The following is an 11,829-nucleotide window of genomic DNA, read 5'->3' on the forward strand; positions in this document are numbered from 1 at the left end:
TGTGCTGATATTATTTATACCATTTCTACACTAATGCAGTAGTCTGCATAACAGTAAATCTTCTATTTTTTGTGAGAATAAAAATTCAAAGTGGAAAGCAATAGAAATGTAAGAGAGGCCTGGGGATGTGACTAATGAACAGAGGAAATGTTATTTTACTGCCAGGAATGTCTGTCTTGTTTATTCTGGACCCTATTTGGAAATTAGCATCTTTTGAAATTTGTGAAATTGGCAAAATTGCCAATTTCTGACCACTTTATTTGATAGTTTAAATTTGTAAATGGGTGGTTTCTTGTACTCTTTCGATAGAAAAAATGGAGTTCTAGTGAAATAGTTATGATTTTTGTCGATTGGTACATTGGAATTGGACAGAAATAGGGCTCAAAGTGGGCGAAATCGCCGATGAGTAAACATCATCGAGACCTCTAACTTCGCGAGAGCATAATTCCGTAAGTTTTCTATCAAATTTCATACTTTTGGCGTCATTATGATCGGGAAAAGATTCTCTATCATTCCATAAGATTTTTTTTTTTTTTTTTTTTTTTTTGAAAAAAATTTCCAACCCTGAGAACAAGTTTAGAAGAGGGCCTGCCGACCCTGAAAGAGCTAGGGATTGGGAGAGAGAGAGCATGCATAGTTCCTTTGTATAAAGGCAAAGGGGACAAAAGAGTAAAAATTATAGGGGAATAAGTTTGCTGTGTATACCTGGTAAAGTGTAGAGTTACTATTGAAAGAATTAGAGTAAGATGGAGAGCAGGATAGCAGATGAACAAGGAGGCTTTAGGAAGGGTAGGGGGTGTGTAGACCGAGCGTTTACAGTGAAACACGTAGGTGAACAGTATTTAGATAAGGGTGGGTAAAGAGGTTTTTGTGGCATTTATGGATTTGGAAAAGGCATATGAGAGGGTAGATAAGGAGGCAATGTGGCAGATGTTGCAAATGTATGGAATAGAAGGTAGGTAAAAGTAGACCTTAGACGAGGATGTGTGATGTCACCATGGTTGTTCAGTATATTTATAGATAGAGTTAAAAGAGAAATGAATGCTCGGGTGTTGGCAAGAGTTGTGAGGTTAAAAGATAAAGAATCTAACACAAAGTGGGAGTTGTCACAGTTGCTCTTTACTTATGACACTGTGCTTTTGGGAGATTCTGAAGAGAAGTTGCAGAAGTTGGTGGATGAGTTTGTTAGGTTATGTAAAAAAGGAAATTAAAAGTAAATGTAGGAAAGAGTAAGGTGATGAGGATTCAAAAAAATTAGGTAACAAAAGATTGGATATCAGACTGGAGGAGGTGAATGTTTCCAGATATTTGCAAGTGGATGTGTCAGCAGCTGGGTCCATGAAAGATGAGGTGACTCTTAGAATTGATGAGGGGGAAAAGGTGAGTGGTGCACTGAGGAGTCTGTGGAGACAAAGAACTTTATCCATGGAAGCAAAGGGGGGAATACATGAGAGTACAGTTATACCAACACTTATATGGGTGTGAAGCATGGGTGGTGTATGTTGCAACAAGGAGAAGGCTGAAGGCAGTGGAGACGTCATGTCTGAGGGCAATGTGTGTTGTGAATATAATGCAGAGAATTCATAGTTTGGAGATTAGGAGGTGCTGGATTACCAAAACTATCATCCAGAGGGCTGAGGAAGGGTTATTGAGAGGTTTGGACATGTAGAGAGGTTGGAACGAAATGGAATGACTTTCAGAGTGTATAAATCTGTAGTGGAGGGAAGGCAGGGTAGGGGTCACCCTAGGAAAGGTTGGAGGGAGGGGGTAAAGGAGGTTTTGTGTGCGAGGGGCTTGGACTTCCAGCAAGCATGCATGAGTGTGTTAGAAGCGAAAGGAGATAAATGGTTTTTAGGACTTGACATGCTGTTAGAATGTAAGCAAGGTAACATGAAGGGATTCAGGGAAACCTGCAGGCTGGACTTTAGCCCTGGAGCTGGAAAGTACAGTACCTGCACTCTGAAGGAGGGTTGTTAATTTTGCAGTTATATACCTGTAGTGTAAGCATGCCTCCTGCAAGACAGCAATGGAGCGAATGATGAAAATTTTTCTTTTTCGGGCCACCCTGCCTTGGTGAGAAATGGCCTGTGTTAATAATAAAATAAACTTTTAGATTAGGACTTTTATGCCCCAACAGTTGAACATTTCTTGTTTAATTATTAATATGCTTTAATTTGTCAGGTTACAGTTGATGATCCCGACTTTGGATTAGTTGGTACTTACCAAATCCTTGGTCGTATCTTGAAGCTCAGGCCAATACAGGATTTGATTATAGTATTGTTGACGTGCAAGGTATGTAGACTAGAGAAGTATGTTTTTGTTTTTTGTTTTGTGTGTGTGTGTGTGTGTGTGTGTGTGTGTGTGTGTGACTGAGATGTGCTTTTATTAACCTTTATAAGATTTTATACTAAACACTTTTTAAAAAACAAACCTAACACAGACTTACCATTATGTAAATATCACCCATTTTTTTCAACATGTCTATCCCTCTACACTGTAGCAATTTATGTAAGGACAAAATGTGAATGTGAAATGCAAAAACTCTGAAATCTTTATTGGACCATACTATACTACTAAATCCTTGTTCCTTAGTTGGGAATTTTATTTTTCCTTAAAACAGAAGTCTTAAATATGTTACACATTATTACAACCTCATTAACATTTCCTGTTTGATCTAATTCTCCAGTACAGTATATGATATGGTCTTAAAATTAGAGGTTTCATTTGTTCAGATTGGGTTTGCTGCTGCAGACTCCTTAACAGGCCTGAAGCTGATAGAAAGTGGTGTGCCTAAGGACCGTCTAGCACTGCTGTCCATCCCCTTGACCCCTGTCCAAGTGCTTCTCCCGTTTTATATCTCCCGTTACACTGCTGGACCCAAACCTCTCAACCCATTCATGGTTGGCTATCCATTAAGGTTGGTAGGGTTGTTTGTTTCTGGTTTTAACTCTATTTTGTATCCATTTCTTTTAATTACACTATGTCCTGGTATGCTCATATTTAGCTAACTTAAACAGAATATTATGATATTCATGGGGAAGAACTAAACCCATAGGCATCATATAGCACCTGGAAATTGTGAGGTTTGATCTAAGGAAGAACTTAGAATTTCACACTATCTGTATAGTATATCAAAGTCAAACAGTGATGCTGTGGATTGATATGCAATTGCAGGTACAGGCATATATTCAAATTACATATGTTCATCCATAGTGGTGAATATGAAGAGTTTAGAGAATAAAGTCTTTAATATGTTTATTCCTTATCACCAAAGCTTTACCACTTGTTTTACAGACTGCTGTTTGGGTTTGTGTTTGCTGGAATAGTGTGGATAACACCTGTGTTCAAGCAAGATGATGGCTCTTATCCTTTCTACTACTATTGCATCATTGTTTTTATATATCTCATACATCAGGTAAGGTTTGTAGTAAGCCAGGATCAATTAGAAAGTATGCTTTACAGTTTCAAGCCTTACTAATTGATATTCACGTATGATACTTTTTCTTTTTACTAATCTCGATATAAAAATAATATGGATTATAGCTTGAGAACACTGTCTTTAACCTTCTCATGATCTTGGAGATCTTTTAACATAAAAAATTGCCATGATGTAATGGCATATTGGAAAAAATTATTTTTTACATGTTTTCCTGAGCTTACACATCTTAATTTGAATTTTATGCTGTACAGTTGGGCAATTGCACTGTTATGGTGACTGCACCGCCTCTTAAATGTGCCCATTTTTTTAGTACAGTGGACCCCCGCATAACGATCACCTCCGAATGCGACCAATTATGTAAGTGCATTTATGTAAGTGCGTTTGTACGTGTATGTTTGGGGGTCTGAAATGGACTAATCTACTTCACAATATTCCTTATGGGAATAAATTCGGTCAGTACTGGCACCTGAACATACTTCTGGAATGAAAAAATATCGTTAACCGGGGGTCCACTGTATTAATATTTTATGTATTAATATTTTATGTATTAATATTTTATGTATTAATATTTTACAGGTAAATAGATTCCAAATCGGGTTTTTTTTTTTTTTTTTAACAAGTCAGCCGTCTCCCACCGAGGCAGGGTGACCCAAAAAGAAAGAAAATCCCCAAAAAGAAAATACTTTCATCATCATTCAAAACTTTCACTTCACTCACACATAATCACTGTTTTTGTAGAGGTGCTCAGAATACAACAGTTTAGAAGCATATACGTATAAAGATACACAATATATCCCACCAAACTGCCAATATCCCAAACCACTCCTTTAAAGTGCAGGCATTGTACTTCCCATTTCCAGGACTCAAGTCCGGTTATATAAAATAACCGGTTTCCCTGAATCCCTTCACTAAATATTACCCTGCTCACACTCCAACAGATTGTCAGGTCCCAAATACCATTTGTCTCCATTCACTCCTATCTAACACGCTCACGCACGCTTGCTGGAAGCCCAAACCCCTCGCCCTCAACACCTCCTTTACCCCCTCCCTCCAACCTTTTCAAGGATGACCCCTACCCCGCCTTCCTTCCCCTACAGATCTATACGCACTCCATGTCATTCTACTTTGATCCATTCTCTCTAAATGACCAAACCACCTCAACAAACCCTCTTCAGCCCTCTGACTAATGCTTTTATTAACTCCACACCTCCTAATTTCCACACTCCGAATTTTCTGCATAATATTTACACCACACATTGCTCTTAGACAGGACATCTCCACTGCCTCCAACCACCTCCTTGCTGCAGCATTTACAACCCAAGCTTCACACCCATATAAGAGTGTTGGTACTACTATACTTTCATACATTCCCTTCTTTGCCTCCATAGATAACATTTTTTGCCTCTACATATACCTCAACGCACCACTCACCTTTTTTCCTTCATCAATTCTATGATTAACCTCATCCTTCATAAATCCATCCGCTGACACGTCAGCTCCCAAATATCTGAAAACATTCACTTCTTCCATACTCCTCCTCCCCAATTTGATATCCAATTTTTCTTTATCTAAATCATTTGATACCCTCATCACCTTACTCTTTTTCTATGTTCACTTTCAACTTTCTACCTTTACACATTGAATTGGATTATATCTGTATTATAATAAGATCAAATTAAAAATATAATCATTTTTGAGTGCATAACTAATGTAATTTGTATGGCTCATAGGAAATAATTATAATTTTACTTCTATCACTTACTATGACTTTACTTTTCCAGGTATTTGCAAACTGTATGTTTGTGGGAGTGATGGCATTCTTTGCACGCATTAGTGACTCTAGTGTTGGAGGAACTTACATGACCCTCCTCAATACGTTCACAAATCTTGGAGGAAACTGGCCAGCATGGATTGCACTGCGCTATGTCTCTGAACTGACTTGGAAGTCTTGCTCAGGAGTGGTGAACATTCTCTCCTGTAATAACAAACATAACGAAGAGGTTTGTAAAAAATCAAATTGCTGCAATTTTAAGCACTTTTTAACATGCTAGCTGTCTCCCACTGAGGGAGGGTGACCCAAAAAGGAGGAAATGCATTCACTATCACTCATTAAATTGTTGTTTTGCAATATTCTCACATACCATGCTATTATTTTATCTACTTACATAAACTTTTGTGTCATATTCACTAAATATGATACAGATGTGTATATCTTTAATGTTTTTATACACATGTAAAATGTTTGTCCTTATAGCCTTCATTTAGGTTAAAGCTTGCCCAATATACCGTATTTTGCAGCTTATGAGGCGTGGCTTATGAGACTTGTTTTAGTTTCAAGGACTCGGCATTGGACGTAACTGGGAGACCTACAGCCCACCCCACACCCCAAACTTATAGCTCTTGTCACTGACCTTCAGTTTATAGGATGCAGGGTAGTTTTTCGAGACTGGAAAAATGCATCTAATAGCCGAGAAATACGGTACACTGCATGAACAGGGTCGTTGCATGTGCAGTATTAAATGTAATACATTATTGTACAAACGATGTACAATATGTAAAAATAATGAATTTTTTTTTTTTTTTTTTTTTTCCAACAAGTCGGCCGTCTCCCACCGAGGCAGGGTGACCCAAAAAAAAGAAAGAAAATCCCCAAAAAGAAAATACTTTCATCATCATTCAACACTTTCACCACACTCACACATTATCACTGCTTTTGCAGAGGTGCTCAGAATACAACAGTTTAGAAGCATATATGTATAGAGATACACAACATATCCCTCCAAACTGCCAATATCCCAAACCCCTCCTTTAAAGTGCAGGCATTGTACTTCCCATTTCCAGGACTCAAGTCCGACTATATGAAAATAACCGGTTTCCCTGAATCCCTTCACTAAATATTACCCTGCTCACACTCCAACAGATCGTCAGGTCCCAAGTATCATTCGTCTCCATTCACTCCTATCTAACACGCTCATGCACGCTTGCTGGAAGTCCAAGCCCCTCACCCACAAAACCTCCTTTACCCCCTCTTTCCAACCCTTTCGAGGACGACCCCTACCCCTCTTTCCTTCCCCTATAGATTTATATGGTTTCCATGTCATTCTACTTTGATCCATTCTCTCTAAATGACCAAACCACCTCAACAACCCCTCTTCTGCCCTCTGACTAATGCTTTTATTAACTCCACACCTTCTCCTAATTTCCACACTCCGAATTTTCTGCATAATATTTACACCACACATTGCCCTTAGACAGGACATCTCCACTGCCTCCAACCGTCTCCTCGCTGCTGCATTTACCACCCAAGCTTCACGTCCATATAAGAGTGTTGGTACTACTATACTTTCATACATTCCCTTCTTTGCCTCCATAGATAACGTTTTTTGACTCCACATATACCTCAACGCACCACTCACTTTTTTTCCCTCATCAATTCTATGATTAACCTCATCCTTCATAAATCCATCCGCCGACACGTCAACTCCCAAGTATCTGAAAACATTCACTTCTTCCATACTCCTCCTCCCCAATTTGATAACCAATTTTTCTTTATCTAAATCATTTGATACCCTCATCACCTTACTCTTTTCTATGTTCACTTTCAACTTTCTACCTTTACACACATTCTCAAACTCATCCACTAACCTTTGTAATTTTTCTTTAGAATCTCCCATAAGCACAGTATCATCAGCAAAAAGTAACTGTGTCAATTCCCATTTTGAATTTGATTCCCCATAATTTAATCCCACCCCTCTCCCGAACACCCTAGCATTTACTTCTTTTACAACCCCATCTATAAATATATTAAACAACCATGGTGACATTACACATCCCTGTCTAAGACCTACTTTTACCGGGAAGTATTCTCCCTCTCTTCTACACACCCTAACCTGAGGGTTAAGAAAAGCATTGATGTATTCATATAAATTATGATAGTTTTATTTAAGCTGTAGGCATTACCATAATATGAGGGCACATTTTGTAAATTATTGCTTGGATGGCATTTTACAAATTGTTTGTTCATAGCCCAAATTTTAAAAGGTGTAAGGTCTAAATTACAATTGCTATACATCAAAGGTGCAGTATATTCACATCCTAAATTATTGCTGTTACTGTATAACATTCATGTGGGAGTGACTAAACTTGTAGGGGTTATCTGGCATCTGGGGAATGGGAGGTAATCAGGTTTGATCTGAAGAAAGGCTGGATAGCTGTAATTCCTTAGATTAAAGAGTCCTTCTCTATCATCATGGTGTCCCCCTCCCTACACTTTCTGTACAATATCTAGATAAAATATCTAGATAAAATAATGAAATTCCTCAGCACGAGTAAAAGGATGAAAAGTTCATTATACTGTTGGTGCTGTATAAGCCTTATGGATTTAGCACTTCCTCGTTATAATCACATTTTTGTTAACGTGTATTTCTTGCCTTACAAGCAATTTAACTTCAATTTTAATTTTCAGGCGTGCGAGAGTGAAGGTGGTGTTTGTATAACAGACATTGATGGTTACTACGTTGAGAGTGTAATACTTGTAATATTTGGATTTCTCTGGATGAAGTGGGGACTCAAGACTATCAAAAGAATACAGAACCTACCTACATCAGCTTGGACAGTATCCAAGAGAAATGGTTGACTGCCTGATTAGGAATAGGAGATTTCTAGAGTAAAAAAAAACAGTATCACAAATTTAGAGGGTGTAAAGAATTGTTTTCTCATGTTTAAAAGGTTGTGGCTTCTTAAAAGTTTCATATCTCATGTAAAATTCATTAAACCAGTAGTTCTTAGAAGTCTTCAGTATCTCAGGCAGTATGATGATTTTGTAGAGCATACACTTTACAGTGTTATGGAATACAGTTGGGCCCCAACATGAATTTTCTGGAACGAATTAACATTGTAAGTTGATTGTTCAGTACTCAGAACCTATTTCCCCCCAAACAGTGTAAAATGAATTAATGTGTTCCCGATCTGCAATATTCTGTATCTAATTTCTGGTAATTTTTTTTTTCAAATGAATTTTCATCCACTATTTTACATACAATACTGTTCTTTTTCACTTAAAAATAGAGTGTGAGAGAGTTAGAGTGAGTGGGTGGATGTGAAGATAAGTGGTGTGAATGTGAAGATGGGTGTGAGGGTGATTGTGGGTGTCGGTGTGAAGGTACTGTGCATGTGATGATGTGGGTGTGAGGGTGGTGTAGGTGAGTTGATGAATGAGTGGGCAAGTGGGTGTTAGTGGGAAGGAGAGTGTTGTTATGTGGTATTACATCTTGGTCCAACTGTTTACTGAACACATTCATGACAGTTAGCAGTGCTGATCAGGAAAAGGCCTCCAATCTGGCTAACATCCAACCTGTCTACCTCCCAACCTCAGCCAGTTCTCCCTTACCACCAACATTTGACATACTGACAACTTAAATACTGAACATTTAGTTCTTGACAAGCCTTTACCAAACAAATCTGAGTTCTCTGTACTTGTATAAAATAAAGTTTGAATGTATTTGGTAAAAACTAAGAAAAAAATGTATTACAGCCTCTCTTCACTTAACGACGGAGTTTTGGTCCTAAGATCACGTTGGTAAATGAATTCGTCGCTAAGTGAGGAGCATATTACAGTGGTAGTGGGTTTGTGTCAACCATCTTTAGTGTTAATGTCACCTTTGCATCATTTATAACATTTCTGGTATATTTTTATTTGTTTATACCGTAGTGTACTGTCTATTCCAATAAACAGAATAGAGGAAATCAGCTCTAATATTCATTATTTAGGTTTGCATACTGGTCAGAGAGCCCGTCGTAAGTCTGAGTTGTCAGTAAATGAGTACGTTGCTAAGTGAGGAGAGGTTGTATTTGTAGTTCATCCTTAAAAATAAACTGTTGTATCTGAGCACCTCTGCAAATACAGTGATTGTGTGAGTGATGGTGAAAGTGTTGAATGATGAAAGTTTTTTCTTTTTTGGGTTTCTTTCTTTTTGGGTCACTCTGCCTCGATGGGAAACGGCCAGTGTGTAAAACTTAACAATAATTAACCCTTTGACTGTCGCGGCCGTATATATACGTCTTACGAGGTACCGTGTTTGACGTATATATACTCAAAAATTCTAGCAGCTTCAAATCAAGCAGGAGATAGCTGGTAGGCCCACATGTGAGAGAATGGGTCTGTGTGGTCAGTGTGCACCATATAAAAAAAATCCTGGAGCATGCAGTGCATAATAATAAAAAAAAAACTCCGACCATTTTTTTTAATTAAAATGCCGACTTTGTGGTCTATTTTCTTATAGTATTTATAGTTGTATTCTCATTTTCTTGGTCTCATTTGATAGAATGGAAAACATATTATAGAAGTAGAGGTGATTTTGATTGATTTTACTATAAAAAGAACTTGGAAATGGAGCTCAAAGCAGGGGAAATGTTTGATTTTTGCCAATGTTCAAAAGTAAACAAATGATGTCATTGTCCAATAAATGTCCAACTAGCCATTCTAATATGCAGTCATGAATGGGTTTATGTTATTTATACAATTATTACAGTATTGCAGTAGTCTGCATAATAGTAAGTCTTCTATATTTTGTTTGAATAAAAATTCAAAATAGAAAGCAAGAGTAATATCAGAGGGGCCTGGAGACATGACTGATGAACAAAGAAAATGTTATTTTAGAGCCAGGAATGTCTGCATTGTTCATTCTGGACCTTATTTTGAAATTGTCATATTTTTTAATTTTCATGAAATTGGTCAAATTGCAAATTTCTGACCACATTATTGGGTAGTTGAAATCGGTAAATGGGCAGTTTCTTGTACTCAATCGATAGAAAAAATGGAGTTCTAAAGAAATAGTTATGAGTTTGGTCGACTGGAACAATGGAATTAGCCGAAAATAGGGCTCAAAGTGGGCGAAATCGCCGATTTGTAAATATCACCGAGGTCGCTAACTTCGCGAGAGCATAATTCCATCAGCTTTCCATCAAATTTCGTTTTTTTTGGTGTCATTACAATCGGGAAAAGATTCTCTATCATTTCATAAGAAAAATAATAATTTTTTTTTTTTAAATTTTGCGACACCAGGAGACACCTCAGGATTGGGGGTTGCGACAGTCAAAGGGTTAATATAGTGGTCCCAAATTCAAAAGAGCAATTTGTTCCAAAATGCCACTGTTGTAAGTGCAAAACCTCCTAACTCAGAACCTCTTAAGTTGGGGCCCTACTGTATTTCAGCTTCTATTATAGTTTAAATTGTTATTGATGGAAGAATTTAATTTTGTAAAATTATTTATATACTTGTAATAAAAGATTTTATAGTTTTGCTTAGGATAATTTTGTTGCAAACTGGAAGCATAACTCTGACAAGTGGTGATAAAGACAATAATTGCAGTGGAGTCCTTCATTGGTGCAATGTTGCACCCATGGGTAGACATTTTCAGGTTCATAAGATATGAAATACAAACAGCTTCAATAGTGCAGTGGTTGGGTGCAAGAGGTTGGTGCATTAAGGTCTAAGTTTAGGCGAGGTACTGCAGGTGGCCTACCAGTCAACATTAGATTTCTTTTGTTCTAAAACTGCACACTATAGGGGTTGCTAAAGTGTATATCACACTGTTTTAGTATGACTTATGAAATTGTAATAATACAATTGCAAACAAATCACAGAACAGGTCACACTTGATCCCATGGCAGGTAAGTCCCAAAACACTCAGGCCAGTGTCATGACTACTGGACCACACTGGTCTACTAAGATTCATCCAATTAGGTATGTATATTTCTAATCACCATAAGAAGGTTAGCATGGGCTCCACTGTTAATATTATGATTTTTTTTTTTTTCTTTTGCATGTAGAATGTTCCATTGAAATGCTTGGTTAAGATTTTTTGTTTTTAATTGCCTTCAGGGTTTAAACTATAAACCCATTAGCTCTTCAGTCATCTTCATCTAAATTTGTCAAATCAAAAATTGAACAATTGTGCCTGACACCTGCATAAGGGTATTAAATATGTTCTTCAATTAAAATCACAAAACATTAACTTATTTTGTGTATTGCAGTGTATTATCAGTAAGATGAAAGTCTCTTTTGGTACTTGATTATCTTCATATCCTGCAATCTAATTTTTGTCTGAGCACTCAAATAGCCTACATTTTTTAACACACAAACCATATCCCACCAAAGTAAGGTGATCCAAAAAAGAGGAACTAGGAAGTTTCCTTCTTTTTACATTTAGTAATATATACAGGAGAAAGGGTCACTTACAATGCTTAATAGTCTACATATGGATACTATTCAAGTTAAAGTTTGATAGTATGTAGCACAGTACATCTTATTTATAACAAAAAAAACGCACAATACCGTGACTGGAACGATACACAAATAACCCGCACATAAAAGAGAGAAGCTTACGAC

At 37.3% G+C, this 11,829-nt stretch overlaps 1 protein-coding gene across 10 annotated transcripts in view; it reads left to right on the top strand.

Annotated features, from left to right (window-relative positions):
• The window catches only part of LOC128685047 (acetyl-coenzyme A transporter 1), a 38,609-nt gene extending 27,101 nt beyond the window's left edge, over positions 1–11,508 (top strand). For all 10 annotated transcript variants that reach the window (XM_070102488.1, XM_070102495.1, XM_070102492.1 and 7 more), the window contains 5 exons: positions 2,182–2,292; positions 2,733–2,917; positions 3,295–3,415; positions 5,221–5,439; positions 7,905–11,508. In XM_070102488.1, the coding sequence (XP_069958589.1) occupies positions 2,182–2,292; positions 2,733–2,917; positions 3,295–3,415; positions 5,221–5,439; positions 7,905–8,075 (807 nt within the window). In that variant the 3' untranslated portion in view covers positions 8,076–11,508. The remainder of the gene's footprint in view (positions 1–2,181; positions 2,293–2,732; positions 2,918–3,294; positions 3,416–5,220; positions 5,440–7,904) is intronic.
• The last annotated feature ends 321 nt before the right edge of the window (positions 11,509–11,829 follow it).

The sequence above is a fragment of the Cherax quadricarinatus genome, chromosome 5 (genome assembly GCF_038502225.1).
Source record: "Cherax quadricarinatus isolate ZL_2023a chromosome 5, ASM3850222v1, whole genome shotgun sequence".
NCBI lineage: Eukaryota > Metazoa > Arthropoda > Malacostraca > Decapoda > Parastacidae > Cherax > Cherax quadricarinatus.